Source organism: Vanellus vanellus (assembly GCF_965231255.1).
Source record: "Vanellus vanellus genome assembly, chromosome: 2".
In the NCBI taxonomy this organism is placed as follows: Eukaryota; Metazoa; Chordata; class Aves; order Charadriiformes; family Charadriidae; genus Vanellus; species Vanellus vanellus.
The window spans coordinates 150,184,956-150,204,708 of NC_138906.1; the positions used below are offsets into that span (position 1 = coordinate 150,184,956).

Sequence of the window (19,753 nt, forward strand, 5' to 3'; positions counted from 1 at the left end):
AAAGGATGAAGAAAACTAACTTTGAATTTGTGTGCATCTTTAGATTCTGAGTTTGTTGTCAATAAAATAACCCGTTTTAGATTAAAAGAGCATCCAAAGCATTGCCCTCTTGCCCTTCTTTAAATACATGGGTAAAAATATTCAAGCTACTAAAAGGCATGTATGAGATTATTTATACATATTTTAGCTTTATGGATGAAATTATTATAAACTTCATAATAATCATTTAGAGATGAGCCCAATTTTAAAGTAAACAAAAGGAGAGGGATAAACACATACTGCATTTTAAGTGCATGCACGCTAAGACGTCACAAGTCTACATTGTTGGCGTGGAGCAACAAGCTCAAGACCAGCCATTTATGATTCAGGGAATGCATATCTGCTATGCAGAAACCAAGCATAAAGGTAACCACGTTGGGATGACAACCTCCACAGTATGTGGGGCCAGCACACATTTAATGGATTAAAATTCTGGCAGATATGCTCAGAGAGACCATTGACACCAATTTGGTAGGAAGTCCACAGGCAGAATGTGGAAGGAGTGAAGGCTGCATTCGTGGCCACGGTGGCAATTGCTTTTGCAGAATCATAAAGGCCCAGATATATAGACCCCACTGGCAATTAATAACATTATATTTTCAGTGCAGTGCACCCAAAAATTGATAGAAGTCATGCTTGTGAGGGCATTAGAGGCCACAGTAAGAGACCAATACATTGATCCAAGGGGAGATATGGAGGTTCTGTATGCACCCAGACCGGTCCCCCTGGCCTACTTCAGCTCCTAAAGGTGACATACTTCTTTCAGCTCCAAAATGGTGTCAATCTCACTCCCACTGCTCCTCTGCTCATCAGCAGCCTTTGTTTCCCCTGTAGCTGACCCCACCTCTGTAGGAGACTGACAGGCCCCTTCTTGCCTTTGCTCTCACTATGGCCTAGGGACAATCATTTGTCAACACCATCAGGCATTGCACATGCGCACCCCCACACCTCCCCCCGAAGTAAGCCAATTAATTAGCTTAATACTTCAAGCTTATCTTTTTCTTTTCCATCTCAAAAATATGGAATATTATTAAGATCCTTTTAAACAGAAATGATGCAGGGTTGGAAGACTAATGAACTAAACTAATGAACTGTTGAAGCCAGGAACGTGAAAGAAAATCTGCAATCTAAATTTGTATGCATATAAAAATGAGGCATATAAATGGCATGGAGCTGTAAGCACAAAGGATACTTTTCTATGAACATATGAAGGTAAAACCATCAAAAAATGAGAACTGACAGTAACATTTGTATATATGGCAAAGCGATATTTTCTGTTGAATGTCAGGATTCTAGTAAGTATTCCTTAGGAAACATAAAATGAAATAAAGGTGTATATTTTTGTGACCTGAAGTATAAAATGCCTACAAATGAGAAAGTTGCCAGTGGCTGGGAGTATAACAGAAGGTAACAATATATTAGACCTCTTAAGACGTGTCAGATTTGTGCATTGCATTGTGGTAACCCAGATAACTAAGCTGACTTTAAACAAGCGGGTACGTCTCCATGGAGTACCTATCAGGATATTACTTTGGGTCCCAGAACAATCTAACTGTGTCAACATAGTGCTACCTCTGGGCTAATTAGTCCTGGCACAGTGCTGCACTGATGTGATTTTGAAGCTGTCTCAGCAGGAGCTAGTTCAGCTATCTCTGCACAGCACTACCTTGCAGACTGTTAATACGACCTTAATGTCTGGAAAAACATCTGTTAAAGCAATCACACTCCTCACGTGCGTGGGATCAGCTCTTGCTGTGTTATCGCCAGGGCAAGACAGAAACAGGTGGTAACAGAAATGCCCTCAACATGCTCTCTCCCCCACCCTCCACACCCAATTTTCTTGCTAAAACAGGAAGCCTCCAGGAAAAAATAATGCAATATCAGCTGAGTTGTGCTGCCTGTACTGATTGATCACAATGTCTGCAAACAGGGATGTGGTGGAAACACAGGTGGCTTCCATACTGTCACTGTCCTTGTATTACAAGGGAAATGGGTTTAAGGTAAATATACCAGAAACATCGGTGCCACAGTGCTTTCTGGCAACCATTGTTCTTCATTGCAACCTGGGATGGTTTATGAACTTTGATAAGGCTAAGAAAAGCCACTGACAATTTTAACTTTGATGTTACATCCCTGTTTTGCATTGAATAGCTTCTACAGAGCTGCTTTTATTATTCTTGTCCTGTTTAGTAATGCTTAAAGTGGTCTATGTATTTTATCTCATGTCAATTATTTTTCCATTCACTTTTGCCAGATTTATATTGATCTTTGCCTATAGCATTCTCACACTCCCATTCTACCGATGGTTTAATGAACTCTAATTCTTCTGTAAACTATAACATCTTGACATCTACAGGCTTCCAAAGGCCTCTAATAAAACCAAATTTAGTTTAGCAATACGTTTTACATCTCTTAATATCATTATAAAATTACTATAGACAATAACATTGTTAATACTTGTTATTGCCTTTTTCTGTTTGCAGGGTTACCATTTTACTGCACTAAGAATAAATTCTCCAGACACATGTGGTTCCCTCCATCCTGTTTTCCCACTGTCTGGACACCACTGTATTTTCCTCTCCCAGGTAATCAGCTCTTAGCCTTGTTGGGGGCTGCTCCCAATAGTGCCCCACCTGAGGGACAGCCAGCATTCCTCCACGTACAAGGCTTAGGTTATTCTTTCATGTTCCTAGCTTCAACTGACTCAGGTACCTTAGCACCAAAAGCCTTCCAAAAAATTAGTCTTCTACAGGCTAATGTTTTATTTTTATAAAAAACCCTCCCAAATATATTTTTTGAGACAAACAGGATTATACATGCAAACAGCGCAAATATTCAGCATGTTGTGTTCTTTAAAGCCAAAAATACTCTTCCCTGCTCTCTACAAAAGAAGCAGGGTTTTTGAAAGTCTTTATCTTTAAAAACTACTCATTCTGCTATTTCTTCCCCTGTGCTACCCCATAATCCTCCCATCAGCTTCCGCATTATAGCGCTTTACTAATTCACTTCTAAACTTTGTCGCAGATTTATTTGCAGTCATAGTCTGATTCAACTGAACTTGCCAATTGGGAGGAAGTGAGTGAACTATTGAATGCATGTTGGAACTTAGGAAGGATTCTCTGTCAGTGAGAAAGAGGAATGTCTGGAATAATACAGTTTATCATTTTCTTCACTCAGTTGTATTTTTTTCAAGAATGAACACAAACCAGGTTATTTATACCAGTACAACATTTTGCAGAATGAGAACTTCAATAAAGGCTTTAAATGCTCCTTTAAGGCCACAGCAACATAATATTAACAAATAAGAATATAAACCAAAAAATTTACTTTACCTTTTTAGGATCTGACACATTGTTAATATAAATAGTGTAGACCCCACTTTTGTTAAAACCAGACTGGTATACATCTGCACAGTCTCTGAAAGGCTTTTCTTCCTCCTTTTTGGCATTCTTTACTAAAACTGTAAAACAAAAAAACCCATGATAATATAAGTTACAGCAGCAATTTTAAGCATTTCTCTATCAAGGAAGTCCACTTTTGCACATCTTATTCCTTTTAAACATACACAGTAATAACGGTCCTATTGTCCTTACACAGCACATTCAGTAAATTCTATTAAAGAAAGTATGAAACTTTCAGACAGATGGCAGAGTAGGCACCAGGAGAAGAAAGTCATGATGCAAATAACTTAACAGAGCATCCTGCCTACTGAGAGGTGAACACAGCACATTCCTTCTGACTGCAAGGTCTGTGCAGCTGCAGGTGTTGCCCCTGACTCAAGCTGTATCTGGGAGGCTGCCAAAGAATGCCCCAGAGATGGCATACAGAGGCGGATAAGTTCGTTCGGTGTTGTGATCTGATCCAGATGCTCACCTAAGACAGCAGCGCAGAACCCTGGAAGGAAAGAGCTTGTGCCCTTCCTCCATGAGGTCCTGACTTTTGAGCAGCTTCGAGGTTGGGGCAAGGGAGATGTTTGCTTAAATTTATTTTTTTTTGGTAAAGAATTATTTCCCGATTTTCATATTTACATACATAAAAGTTACTAGATACAATTATTAGAAAAAAGAAGAAAAATCAGTGTTACTGAAGTCAGTTGTCTAGAGTCATGATTTATTGAATTTAATTTTGGCTCAGAACAGGAAAACAATTAATGTTCAAACATCAGTGCAGATCATGATTGTGTATATTGCAGACAGACCACATATATATGTGTCTGGGCTGAGAAAACGGGAGGACGAGACATTTGAGGATCCCAGTCTTGAACAACCAGGAGATTCCCTGTAGAAGGAGTAACATCTGAGAGTGTTCCTTCACTTTCACAAACAAAAGTAGCATGACCCCACACGTTACTGAAGGATATGACTTCATTCCAACAACACATACTTTAAGCACATCAGTATTCCCATGGAAATCCATCAGTCTACTCAGATTCTTAAAGTTAAAACATGTCCTTAAGTGCTGTGCAGGGCTCGGGCCAGCACTTCATTAATCCCTACAATAAGGAAACAATATTTAAGTCCTCCAGACGCACTCATCGTCTGGTGACAGACACATCTTTTTCATTTTTGGCTTGAAAATGTGAGTTATAGGTACAAAAGGGACTACGCCTTATTCAGTCTCGGTGAAGTGGCCTGTGCTGCAAAGCTGGTGCTTAACAACAACGGTGTGTAAAAAAGCGACGGCCTTGCACAACATGTGGGACTATCCGGGCCGTAAGATGGCGTGCAATAATGCCAAGGCTTTGTACACTGATATACTACCTCCCCTTTGAACACTTCAAAGCAGTATTTCAGGATTGGAAATTCCTGCCAGATCAATTGGCATTAATACCATTTCAGAGATGGGGAAATTGAGGAAGAGGAAGGTTACATGTTTTACCTCAGTGACTCTGTGAAAAGATCAAAATAGCTAAATAGTGAGAAAACCAATCCTGAACTGAAAGACTATCCTGCTCTCTAGGTAGGTATTTTACACACATCATGTTTTTTTTTCCCCTTGTATATGTTTTTTGTTTGTTTTAAAATTTGATTTTAGCAAACAAAACCCTCTTAGTTCCCCCTCTCCATGTATTTGCTGCATTTAGTTTTATCCAACACCATCAATAAAAATAAAACCTTGTTCATATATTTGCATGTGAACTTCAATTGGAAAATCAATGGCTTTGAAACTTGGCCATATGTGGAAAAGGTAGTGCTGGCAACGCAGTAGATGACACACTCCCCCGTAAGATGGCAGGGAACGAGGTCCTCAGCAAGGTACACATCAACAGTGCCCTCTCAAAGGTGCCATTTTTTAGATAAGTCATAGAACTGAGGCCTTCACGATTTGTGTTAATTAAAGATTTCATGGTACTTTCCTGTAAGCAGATGGTCTTAGTATCAGTGGCCAAAGTCCAACTTGAATAATTACTTGGGGCTGGAGCCAAAGCCTAGAGGAGTTAAAGCAAAGCCTCTCATTGATTTCAGGGGGCTTTAGATTAGATCCATTCTTCCTGGCCTGAATTTCCCTAATACTGCTGTTTCAACTGCAGACATCAGTCTCTCTTGTCTAAAAAATATATATAGTTGTGCAGAGGCAGTGTTCATTTCCTCGAGTCTTAAAGCACTTGTATTTTAATATCTATTTGTAGTGAGATTATTTCACCTCTCTTTAACTGTTATACACACATTGAAAACCACTTGGAAATAACTATTTAAGAGTCAATCAAGGAAATTTGAATTTGGTTCATTTTTAATGGAAAGTTAGACAAAAAAAATAATGAGTATATCCTAAAGTTCATATTATTTTAATTTTAAACAAGGTAAGATTTTTTATTTCAGAGCAATTAGAATAGATTTGAAAACAATTTTCTAAGGAAATGGATCTTTAGGAAGCATACTCAGACGTATTTTTTTCCTTATGATTAAAGACCAGAAAAAACACGGTAAAACTGCGGTTGATGGAAGAGATGAAGATAGATGCCATAGAATGCCCAGTTCTTTCCCTCTCAGTATCAGACAGCTGAAATACCTGAGATCACAGACAGCAAATGTGTTAATTTCTAACAGACTAAGTAACCAAGTACCCTCCTTTTGCAGCAGTGGGTTTTATTCAGTGAACCACTGTAGCCAGGAGAAGGTAGCTTTCCTTGGGTGCCTCTCATCCCTCTCTCAGGAGCTGGTGCTCCCACCAGAAGGAAGGCTCAGCTTCTTGTGAAGGAGCTGAACTATTACAGATTGCAGCACAGTATATTAAGCATGACCAGCACAAAGTTCAGTTCTTCTTAATACATCAGACTGTAATTCGCAAGAACAGCCCAAAGTTATCAGAAAATTAATACTCAGGAATGTTACTGGTAATGTTCTTTTAGGGTGAAATATGTTTTTTCTATGGTTTGCTGTTGTTTTTCTAACTTAATATTCCATACAATTTCCAAGCCAGTTCTATCTACTAGAGCTCCAGACTGTTTTTTCTATAACATTACATAGACCTTGAATCCTTTATACATCAAGTGAAGTTTCTGAATGATGCATTGACTCACATATGGTAGATGTCTAAATATTTTTTTTAAAAAGTAACAAGGTGCAAATAAAGTACTTCTAAAACAAAATACATAGCCATTACATTGACTTTAAAGAGATTTCTAATGTTAGTTTGTCTATTTTCAAATACAATGCTTAAGCCAGAGTTTTATGTACCTGAAGAAAAAGATAAGTCCACGTCAAGCAAAATAATATTATCATTTTTTAAATCTGAAAGCTTAGCAAAAATTTGAAGCCCTGGAGGGTTCTTTTGATTGATTTTTGTGGATGAATAAACTGGTGATGAAGTCATGCTCCTTTGAAGCAAGGATGCCTATGTGGATGATTTCTTGAACAGAAAGAGAATTAACAAGAGAAATAAGTTCTTCTTTCATTGCACTTCCAAAAGTATTTTGGTTAATTTTTAACCAAATAACATTCTCCTTGGGCTACACTACTTGTGTTTCCCTGCTTGATGAATTATTTTTTTCGGTTATCAGTCTTTCAGCTGTTTCTTTGCCCCCATGGGCTGGATGATGATTTGAGTCCAGACTATACAACAGGTACCATCCCTAACTTTCCAAAGTTCTATCAGATAGCCACTCCCATGTAGAGGCAACAGCCTCGTCAGTGCAACTACTCTGCGGCCCTGTGGAGGAACAAGAACCCAAATCAACGAGGTATCTGCTAACCCAGAGGCTGTGAACTGCCAGTGCTGAGCAGCTGTTCTGCTGCTCCTACTAATGGGGGATTAACCTTCAGTAGAAAGCCAGGTTCAGCACCCAAGGTTGTAGCCTCTTCAGTTTTGTTGGAAAGGGTTACTGGAGCTTGCAAGTGAGAGAGCTTAGACATGTAGGTCCTATTTCCCAAAGCAATGGTCAGGGAAATCCCTTAACTGATTGTTAGTTGTGTGTGCCTCTGTGTAGGGTGATACCATTTTTCTGCTATCAGTCATGAAAATAAGTCACTAGTAAATGAGTTTACTGCTTCCTAACAGTTGTCACAAATGAAGGATGCCTGCTTTTCTGCTTGGGTTTAAAGAATACAAACTGACTACTAAGAATAAATGGCTTCTGAAATATTTAGTAATCTGAAGTTCTCCTCTAGGAACATGAAATTTAAAACATACAATATTTATCTTTTGTCCTAGCTGTATGAAAATTATGTAATTTCATCTCTTCTAAAAAAAATATTAAAAATAATATATATTTTTTAATTGAGATGTCTGATTGTTTTTGAGGAAATGAAGTGATTATCTCATTGCTTTTCAAGTCTCCATCAGATATCTGGTGAATGAATAACGCTGTTTGTCTGTAAGCAATAAAGAATGTTGAACTTCATTATGTTGACTGAATCGATAAAATCACATCCATATTTACTAAATCATTTAAGATCTGAACTGCCATATCTGTGAAATCATTTGAGACTGAATTAATCACTAGGGTCTTATGTCCTTTAGTGATACTGCCAACAAATGTAAGGCAGCTGGTGGTTTTTTTGCATGATAGTGACTTATTTGGACAGATATGCAGAGATTTCTGTAGTGTCTTAGTGAATTATTATATTTTCATTTTTTTAATGTTTTATTTACATGGATCTAATTTTCTTATAGGACTTGATAATCACTATACATACCAAAATACATTAAAAAAAATTCCTTATACTTTTGAAGCCAGGAAGGAAAAGTCTCTCCCCATATCTTATTGGCAAACAGAATTGACCTAACTTTTAGCTGCTCTATCAAAAACATCTGAGGTGAAAATTTATGTCCCCAAATGAGCAGCTTCTAAAAAATCAGAAAGGAGAAGGTTGTAAATTGATGGCTTTTACCTACAACTGCAGTATTCCAGGACAGGGTCATTCAAGGACTACCAAATGGCAGCTTCTGTCTAGATCCAGACTGCAAAATAAATTTTGCCTTGATCTTGTCATGGTTCCAGACACATGGTGGGGAATCCTCTGTTTCTATGAGAAGCTGTATCTCTGACCTCTTTCCCAGACATTTGGGTGCAGCTGCTGTGCACCACCACAGTTCCAGTTATGATGGCAAATAGCTCCTGGCTCGCAAAGAATAAAATCAGAAACAGTTTGCTAATGTTATCAAAAGGATGTCAGTCAAATCCCCCTAGTGAGGAGGCCTGGAACATGGCCCATACATCTATATATGTTCCCAGACTTAGCAGCGGGAACCACAAACAGATCTGACACAGAAAGGGTGAAGATTATTTTTGTTTTGAGGAGGAAAAATATGCAGAGAGTCACAGCCCCTCAGTTTTTGCTGATTTAGGGCCAGAGGTATAGCTTGTTGCTTCAGTGGCCTAGTCTTGCATACACTAACCTCCACTTGAGAACAAACATTAAACTGCAAGCTAATAGCTGGCTGTGACGTGACACTATTCCCTGCAACACGACAACCCTGTGACAACACAGTTGTGCTGCAATTCTTACACAAACCACAGGGAAAGGCACAAACCTGGAGGCCGACTTCAAGCCAGATATGTTCTCCAGATAACCATAGTGTTGCCTACAAACTAAAATGATAGCTGTGTAAGAGCACATTTGTGTCCCCGTCAAAAAGTTCTTGAAAAGTGCACTTTCTGGATTCTAGACTGTTCAGGTACATAATACATGTAACGTGTTTTTTCTTTCCAAAAAGTATTTCTGGATTATTAAAGCTACTACTGTCAACTAATATAGTTAATGTGAAAAAGAATTAGGAAATTACAATCGATTGAGAGGTATGAAATTTTAAAAATATTGCAGTTATTTATTATTGATAAAACATCAGGAACTTTTTATGCGTCTAGCTAGTTAAATAAAAGTTTTAATGTGAACTTATTCGCATTTAGTACCAAATCCTAAACTATTATGAAGACAAACTACCACTACCTGATACAAAACTTTCTCCAATGTCAACTTTATTTCCTCCTGTATTAATACTATGTTTTATTTTCATCTCCACAAAGCCTGAATAGCATCTTAAAAAAGAAAGGGAGGGGGATAGTAATATGAAAGCTGCTTCCGGATGTCTTGGAGTCCAGCAGTCTTCTCAGATCAGTCCTTGTTTGTGCATGCTTTTGTATGCACGTTTGTTTATTAGGGAGGTGAGATAAAGTTTAGGAATGGAGTTCGGACATATATATATATTCTTTCCAGCAAAGTATGCATTCACTAAAAATCCTTTCCAAAGTAATACTTCTTTGTCAGATTGCTCTTAACTTGATAAAAAGAGCTGGCCAAAGGCAAATTGGGAAAAAAACTTCATTTTCACACAGTGGAATAAAATATTTCTGTTCTGGGAACTATTACTATTAAGTTTATAGATTATAAATTTGCAGATTCTGATTTATAAAATATTATTTTCGAGGCTCCCATTAATCCCAAATGAAGTTAGGAGAGTGGCTATACCAGGTTACATTGCCGCTCCAGCCTCTCCGGTGTCCAGTCTCCAGAATCAGAGGCCCTAGAAGTCGTCAGGCTTCCTCACCAGATTTTTAACCCTCACTGCTTTTCTGTTTTCTTCTTTGCTTGCACCCTCACGATTACTTATTTTCTCCTTATTTTCTTTTCCCTTTAGGCCTTTCCCTCTCCGGAAGACCCTAAGGTTTTACAAAGGCTGGGCTAACACCTGGCCCAAAAAAAGTCTTCAGTAGGAATAGATGTCCTAAGCAGATGACTGGAGAGCAGCAGAAGAGCCGGCAAACATATCCAGGAATTTACAGCATAGGCGCTTCCTCTGCCAGATATAATATCTGTATATTTAATAGGCTTTGAAAGAATTTTCTTCCATTAATTTCTCCGGTTGCTTTTTTGGAGCCACATGAATTTTAATCATTCACAGTGTCCCATACCAAGGAACTCCATCCACATACCATGTGAAGGACAATCTCCCATTGTTAGCTTTCAACCAGTGTATTTCAGCTGGTGACCCTTGTTCTTAGCTGAAAGTGTCAGTAACTCTATACCCATGCTCTACAAGCCACTTACAATTTTTACTGCATTCTCCTTCTATTATCTTTTACACTGCCTGAAGTATCTCTGATATGCTTAATGAATGCTATTTCACATCTTTGATCATCTGTCTTTGTAGATTTTTCCATCTTTTTTCATTTTGTTTCTTTTTTTTTTTTTTTTTTGAGAACTGGGATCCGGTATTTTGTACAGTATTTGAGCACATTGTGAATTATGTTGTGGTACAACTTTTTCTGATTTCCTTTCTTTTCCTTTGTAGTAATTTATAAAATACCACTTGCGTTTTGACCATTAACAGGCAAGTAGCCCCTCCTGTGTCTTTCATTCAAGATTTCCTTGGGAGCCTACTTTGAACTTACATGGGTATTTTAGAAGGTGGGACAAAACAGAAGTGTAGAATTCCTTCCTCAGGCATGCCTCTCTGCTGAATGATTAGGATGGACAATGCTGGCCTTCACTGAAGTGTTCAGAGTTTATGGCAGTATGAGTAAATACACACCCGCACACACACATTTTTAATGTCTAAAGGAGAACTTAGTCATAACCCGAACTGCCATGCAATGGCAGTGAGCAGTGCTGCTCTTCTTATTTCTGTCGGTTGAGGACTGTCCCATAGCCACAGAATGAATCAGCTCATAGAAGATCTGGCAGAAAGTGTCTGGTTTACTGCAAGGGAGGAAGTTGTTTTGTTTCTTTGTTTGTTATACAGGTTTATTATTCTGCTGGAGCAGCTCAACGATCTGCATCATCCTGTGACCCTACAATCACCAGACTGGATGGAGAAGGGGAAGGATTTTATACCCAAGGAGCAATGACAAAAGCAAAAATAGCCCCTTCGCCATCAGTCTGTAGGCCTTGGTGGCTGCGTGCATATCACTTAACTGCATGCGGGCAGCCCGAATGGATGTGCAAATCTCTCTTAGGCACAAACCAGCATAACTACCCGCCCATGCTGAAATGCAGTTAGTAGGGCTGTGATGATTATACCAGCCTAGGAACTAGTCCAGTCGCAGATTCAGTAGGAACACCAAGGTTTATTAGATACAAGAATTTCAGTTCCAGATTTTTAAGGTGGAGAGCAAAGAGAAAAGGTGTAGCCAATTAGACACCTCCCATTAACATTTACTTGTTTTAGCAACTAACAGAATATTACTTTTCCCTCCCACACACTCTTTGAGAGTCTGAAGTAAGGAAGGCAAACAATTGCATAGCAAGAGCACTCAAGCTATCTAACTGCTTATTTAATAAGTCATTTAAAGCAGAATTTCCCTCCTATAGTGCTGCAGGAATTGACTCTGTCTTGGAAAACAATGTTAACGTAGTGAGCTTTCACCCTCTCCAGGGCATAATTATTTACTACCTAATAAATTATCAACAGTTATCAAGTTTGTTTCCCAATAAATCCAGCTTTAGTGACCGGTAAAAATAATAATACTTCGATTCACTGTGCATTCGAAAGACATCACTTAGGAATACCATAAAGTGGTCCTCATTAGTGAACTGAAATAGCATGCCTTATGGCCCATTTACAAAGAGATAAAGACACTTAATTATCCAGCTGCAATATAGTTCCTTAATAGTTTCTGTTTGAGACAGCAATTTTGTGAGTAACCAGCCATTCACTGAGAGATGAGAACTAAAGAAGTCTTTCATGAACTGCCACAAGAGAGATTAAACCACTGGCTTTGTTTAATATTTCTAGTGTCCATACTTCTTTAATTGATTTATATTTTTCCACACAGGCACCCTAATGTGCATTTAGTGTTTCCAGCTGAAGAATGGTATGCGTACAAAGAAATTTTTCACTAACAAGCCATCTGGGTGACACCGGCAGTGTTGTTAGTTGGTTTATATACGCTGATATCCCCTGTAATATTGTTGGTGTGAGTGAATAATACCATTTTCACAAAGCAGAGCGAAGAGGGATTTGGCACTGACGTATTCTCTGTGAATGAAGGTGGGTAATTGATTTCAATATTAACAATCAAGAATTTAAATGTAAAAATATGTACTTAAAGTATTCATTTTTCAGTACTAATAAATGTTTACCTCCTGCCGTGACCATCAATAAGTTAATAGGTCTAAAGTATGGTAAACCCCAATTCTGTTTTGAAGAGTTTCAGTATTTTCCCACTGACATAAATTTCAAACACTGCACATTCAAATTGACTTATTTTAGTACTGAATCTCTATTAAACCAAAGTCTGGCTTGATCCTAGCTAATAGTGTTTGTTGCATTTTATTATACAGCATAACTTGGAAATTAAGGTATCCTTCCCTAAGCAAAGTATGAAAGTACTGTTATTTTTCAGTCATGATGATTTGGAATTAATATTGTTATTTAGTTAGTTTGATAAAATAAGAATATAAAATTAATATGTCCCAATGTAGATAATAATTATATAAATAGCAACACTAACATGGATCCCTCTTCCATGACAGTAAGTGTAAAATTAAGATTAATTTTTTTCCCATCTTTCAAAACATAAAGGCAGATCAAAAAGGGGAACGCATCTTTATAATAGTGATCTTTGTGAGCAGCTAGTGGACATTTTCTGACAGAGATCATAGATGAAAAGCATCCTGTTTTGTTACTACATTGCAGTATGTTATAACACATTGCTACTAAAAATGCAATTTCAGGTATAGGAAAAAAATGTCTGTCACTTTATTCACGCATTCTTTTCTTATAACCATATTTCAGGCACACTCCTGCTCCACCTCAGACCTACAGCTTGCAGCCAAAGTTGGCAGAAACTTTTGTGCATCTAGCAAAACTCTTATTTTGCTTGTTTCTATCTTCCAGAAGAAAAATAATGAAGTGACTGATATGCCATACTCTAGGTTTCTGCCTCACTAGTTATGTCTCATAATGTTGAAAATATCCTTAGCAATGTCAAGGAAGAGGTACAAACAGGAGGCAAGTGTTTAAGAAATGAAAAGATATTGTTAGGGAAATGGTACCAGACAAAAAATGCTGTCACCTCAAAATACATCTCAGATGAGCACCAATTTTATTATTTCCATGCACAGAAGAAAAACGACCAAGAACCGTATAACACAACTTTATTCTTCTACACTGCTGTCTAAAATGTATTAGATTTAAATATCCTTGTTATTGTATTCCAATATATGGCTGAGTCAATATAATATAGAAATGTTGTCTTGCTGAACACAGTCCAAACATTAAGATTTAAAATTACCTTTCAGAACACCTGAATCTGTTATTCTATCCTGGGATTCCCACTGGGATTTTATTTTATTTTTTTAAAATACTAGCCTGTATTATATAAGGTGTCTTTGAAGTCTTTCTAATGAAGTAGGCCAGCATCACTGCTGGGGTAATTCTGCTTATGTCAATGGAGTTTCCTCTGTGTCTGTAACCTTCGGGTCATTTCTTTGAAGTTCTCATTCTGTTCTCACTCTCTTCACTTCAGCATAAATTTTGACATCATAACAACTGTGGTCTAAGAAGCGGAATATACTACTTAGTGTTTATTGTTTTGAATAAATTAATTGCTGTGCCTTTTAAAAATGTAAATTCCATTAAAGCAAATTTTTGGAGATATTTATTTTTCCTGTATAATTTTCTAAAATATGAAAAATACCCATAACACAGAAGATTTATACTTCTTCAGAAATGCCAGAGCCACTAACCATGTTATTTACTTCATGAACTCAATAGGCACTTCTGGGGAGGTAAATTCCTAGCATATATGTGTATTATTTTGAGAATTAAGCTTAGCTTCTTGTCAGCATTCAAGAGGAAGCTAATGCTTCATTTCCCTCCTACTTGGAGGTCACAAAACCAGACATTCACGACAAAACTTTCTCTACTGTTCCATTAGTCCTCTGAAGTACACGAGTTTAGACCAAACATTTTAACAAGGTATGTTGTTATGCAGTCTGACAGACAACATAAAAAACAGGAAAAGGAAAACAAATTTATGGTTAAATATACTTTCCCATTGAATTTTTACATTCCCTCATCCTGTGGATGGGAGTACTTGGGCAGCTATCCTGTTATGTAAATTAATGTGAACACAATAGACACTCTAGATCTATTTTATTCTACTGGGAAAAAAAAATAAAAGGACAATGTATTTGAAAATATATGTGACTTTTGACTGGGCACATTTTCTGATGTTTGGCTTGAATAGGAATTTCCCACTGGAGCAATACAATTTCTAAATTACTTAGTTTGAACTTGTATACACTTCTTTGATTATGACATTATCTATCACTTAACATGATTTGTAGTGTATTCCTTGTATTTTAATTTTTGAGTAATATCTGCGTGACTCTGCCTAGCACTGCATATCCTCTTCATAAGTAATTTTTCTGATATAGAAGCTTAGAAAGTGTCACTAAACTAGTTACTGCTACACGTTTATTGCTTGACAGTGACAGCAATGTGCCAAAATGCTTTATCCATCCTCAGAAAAGCAATATTCAAAGTATTATGAAGAACAAATAGTTTAAAGAAAACAATAATCACAACATTTTTGATGATCTTAGCAAAGAATGATGTGATCTCTATCCAAGTCTTATCTTCTACAGGTGAAGGATTTCTACAGTCTTGGAGATAGTCATGCAACATCTCTATGGTTACCAACTAAACCTTCACTGCAGTGTTTCTATTTCTCTGTCTTTTGCTGGGGAAAAGTAAAAGTTTCAAGCATTTATCTGTATTTGAATTTGGAGATTACTTAATTTTTAAAAAGTTACTTTAAACTTTCACCATAATGAACAATCATTTCAATTGGAAGGCTAGTGTCTAAAAATACTGCTTTTTTAGAAATTATTGTTTAGAAATTTATTGGCAGCCAGTGTGAAGTTTGTTGCTCCTGCCTAAAAATACATAAACAATGTGACAAATCTGTTTTGCCACAGACACAGGCCAAAATGGAGACATGTGAGTCCCCATGGTATCCTGCATATATTTGACTCTCTGTAGGCTTTGTGACCTATTGGAGTGTCTATTTTAAGGATTATATGCAACTGAAATCCGAGAATCACTCACACTGGGACAGAGGTGGGTGGTATTTTGGAAACCAAACTCACAAACAATTCCAAGTTTTACAGGTGGCCCTTATCCCAAAACTGGTCTGTACCAAAAATGACACTGCAAGTGGGATCTGGATTTTGTATTTAGGTCCATCTATATTTTAAAAATTTATTCTTTGTGTGTCTTTTACTTTTTTTCTCTCTTCCTTATTTGCCTTTATATCCTTCAGAAGTTCTCTGAAAGTTTGTCTAGCCATGGTGGAAGTACCATAGCAGATTTCTTAGGGTTGTCATTCAGTACTAAGGACTATGGTAGCTAAGCTTCTCAGAGCGTAAAACTAAACAAAAGCAGTTTCTGTTCAGCCCTGTATCTCTACACTGTTCAGCTATATTATTCGCAGGCTCCTAGCAGGCAAACTTCTGAAAGTTTCCCAACTTATTTAAATGAATCTAAAAATAAATCTCCTGATATGATTATGTCATTACTGGAGGAAATTTATCGGATATTTTGTAACCAAAAAACAATGGTTATCAGCAGCTTGGTTTCAGATGAAATTTTTTTAGCTGTATTATTATTATTATTATTTTATAAAAAAAATAGTTTTTAAATTACCAGTTTCAGTTTCACAAATTGGAAAATCATGAAAACAATGAAGAACATAATTTTCCCATCTGTGACTTCTCTTTGGGGAGATTTTTAGATTCTTGATACTGATGATAGTTTTTAAAAATATATACATGTACATGTAATATCAAATATATCTACTTACATTTTTAATTTGTGGTTGAAAACCCAACAATAGTACTTAAAACCATTCTCAAAATGCTGCAGGGTTTAGACTTTGCAATTTTTCTCAACTCTTCATCCTTAGGAATTACTTATCTTTGACAATCTGGCTTTCTAGACCTGATGCCTCACTTAGGTTGTGCTTGCTTTCAAAGATGAGCGTGCCTAGTTAAAAGCCTGAAGTATTTAAGGTGATCCATCCTTTGCCAGCTCTTCAACTTTCTAATAATTAAAAAATCTTTATCAATCTCAATGATATCTAGCAACCTTTACTTAATCAAGTACTATCTTTTACCAGTGGAAAATATATCTCAGTGTTATTGGCTGTTCCTTTTCTCCCTACCATTAGTTATTTTGCATGCTCCCATAATAGCATCCCACATACCTTCTTTCCCATCTAATAGTTCTCTATGTTACAGCTCTCTCTTTCCTCATATGGAAATCATTCCAGGTTTCTAATTATTTCCATTGTCCTATTCTTTTCTGGACCATTTCCATTTGTGCTATATCCCTTATGAAATTAGATGACTGAAGTTTACCAAAGTATTAAGACAGAAGTGGTGTCACTGATTTATGTATCACATTTTGTTATTCTCTATCTCCAAATAAACACCAGTTCTCACAGCATATTTTATGTTTTGAACATTAGTGCATGCATAAGGACTTGTGTAAGACTATCTAAACTTCATATTTTTGTGTTAATTTAGAGTAGTAGAGTAGCTCCAGTTGAACTTCCAGTGTGCATACTTTCTTCAGCATCTATTTGCACAGACTGAAGCTGGTATTATTTTTTGGTACAACCAAATGCTTCAGCATTCAGCCTTCATTAGAGTGGTCCTGTGCTCCAGGATAATATTATTATTTTAACTTAAGCTCTCTGGCTCCTTGTTCAGCTGTAAATGTACTTAGCAAAAATGTTGGTCAGCTAGGCTTAAACAGGTAGTAAGTGGAGACATTTCTGCAACTATTTCTCTTTAAATTATTCTCTTTAAATAAAAAAGGTATCCAAGGAACATTCCAAACATATTAATACGCAAAAGGTCCAAAATCAAGAGTTTGAGTCAGGCTATTAAAATTATATTTAGGCATTTAACTGTGCTGGGCATCTTTTGTTTCCACAGTTCCTCAGAAGTAAAAAAAAAAACCAACTGCTGAAAATTCAGGTTTTCAGGCACCTGAATTTGTACCCAGGAGCCCAATTTTAAACATTCACTTCTGTAATCCTCACTCAAAATTTTTATAAGCAGCTGAGGAAAATAAGTTTAGGAAAAATGTTGGTTTGTTTGTTTTATTTTCTTTGAATCAAAATCATAATTATTAGAAAATTTGTTTGTAACCTTAAAAAGAGCTTGCAGTATATCTCTGTATGAGAATAATATATCTTTCATTTTGATATTAATTTTAAAGTACTCCTGAGCTCTATTAGAACACTCTGAACACAGCTTTGCCAGGTTTCTTTGCCAAAAGACCATAAAACATAATAAAGGATTTGCATTGCATCACAATGTTTCTCTACTGATATGAGAACAGCCTACTATGAAGGATGTTATTTAATTCAAAATGCAGGGGAACAGTATAACAGAATAAGCAGAAGGGAATATTTAGAATGAACATGAGGGGGAAAAGGAAAGATTTTTAAAAAAAAAAAAAAGTAGTCTATCAACACGGGCCCAAGCATGCAACACTTCCAAAGGAAGAGATGTAATCCTCGTCACTGGAGCAGTTCGGATTTAAGCCACACAAGTTGCATGGGAATATATAGTAGAGAGAAAACCCACACTGCCTCGAGCGGAATAGTTTGAATGATCTAATATGTCCTTCTGCCTCTTAAAGAGCATATTGAAAAATGATGCAGGTGACAAGGTTTTGACCGGGGGGGCTGGGGGTGGTTTTTGTGGGTTTTGTTTGTTTTTTGCTTTTTGGTTTTTAGATAATTTATGGCGCTTAGAGCTCTAGAATTACAATGAGCAAATATGCTGGGCTCTTCAGACTGCTGGTACTTAACCTTGCACAGACCTCTTTCATCCATACTTCCACACTCACTGAATGACTAGCACAGTTTGCACAGCTACAGTTTCTCTCTCGGCTTACCCTGTACCCTTTCTCAGATGGGGTTTGATGGCTTCTTCCCAGATGGATATTATTTTCTTTCCTCAACTTTATTTCCTGCAGTATTTTTAACCCTCTTCAAACCATACCAGGCACAGCTGTTAATACCCTTTTAGCTGTTATTCTTAGCATACGCCTTTTCTCTTATATCCTCCCTTTTCTTCTTCCCTCTTCTGTATGACTTTGCCTTGTTTTCCGCACTTACTAATTTGTTCTTTCCAGTGTCCCATTTCTGTCCTTTACAGTGGTCTCCATTCAGCCATCTCCCTTGACCAGTTCTGATGAAAGGGATTTCTTTCCAGAGACATTCTGCAGTGTCTTTAGCACTTGAAAATCGAAATCCTACCTGAATTTCTTTCTCAGTGTCTCTAAGAAACCTGTTTACTAAGACTGACTTGAGGAGAATTCTCCTAGAGTCTTTGTCAACCCCTTCTTTCAAAAGATGTTATTTCTCTTTTGTGTTTGTAGTGTGCCCAATGCACCCAGAAACAAACAGAAAAATCCAGCAAGGCAGAAGGAAGAAAAATGATCCCTTATTATAAATAAAATCTCATTCAAGAGAAGAGATTATTCTTTTGGATGTCTACAGCACCATAAGTGCCGATATCCAAGTTCATCAACATTATAACCCATATATATGTGTGAAGTTCTGGGTTACTTTCCTTCATTTCGTACCCTGTTCTCTCCAATGACTGGAAAGGAAGTCTAGAGTAAATTAGATACAGTCATCTACAAAATTAACATCCACTGTTGTTTGGATTACTCCCAGTAGAAGGACAGAGATGCTCAAAGGAAAAAATCAGTATTGCTACTGGGAAGTCAATGGAATTATGGCCTACATCAGCTATGATCAAGGTATAACCATATAATGATGTTAAACTAAAAAAATCAAAAATGGCCATTAGTACAGGGGTCAGCCTCAGCCCTGTCTGAACCTTATTTCATTTATGGGTTCTCATCAGCTCTTTTGTCCTCAATTATATCGTCATGTTCTTTGTTGGAATAAGCTCATTAAATTCTGCCTTTCCAAATTTCAGGATTTACTTCAGAAGAAATTTCTTAGCATTTCTAATGTTTTGTAATGCTACTTTCTTACCTCCTTCCTTGGAACAGAGGGTGATTAGAGTGTGAACTGTATCCATCAATTCAAGCTGCTGTTTCTGCAGGACACTGTTATTGCTTGTTGCCTTGTTTAACTGCCTCTCTAGTTCCTGGATTATGTAGCTTTGTCGTGTGACCAAGCTTTGTAGGTTCTCTTTTTCCTCCTTCAAAGTGTCCAGCTCCTCTTTATGCCTTTCTTCCATTTCTAAAATTCTGTGCTCAAGTAAACTAAAATGAA

The 19,753-nt window shown here is 37.0% G+C and overlaps 1 protein-coding gene across 1 annotated transcript in view; it reads right to left on the minus strand.

Moving 5' to 3' along the window:
* Positions 1 to 19,753, minus strand: part of ANGPT1 (angiopoietin 1) — a gene marked incomplete at both ends in the record, with an annotated part of 165,004 nt that overhangs the window by 56,132 nt on the left and 89,119 nt on the right. The window contains 2 exons of the mRNA XM_082499585.1: positions 3,372 to 3,499; positions 19,511 to 19,743. Of these exons, the coding sequence (XP_082355711.1) occupies positions 3,372 to 3,499; positions 19,511 to 19,743 (361 nt within the window). The remainder of the gene's footprint in view (positions 1 to 3,371; positions 3,500 to 19,510; positions 19,744 to 19,753) is intronic.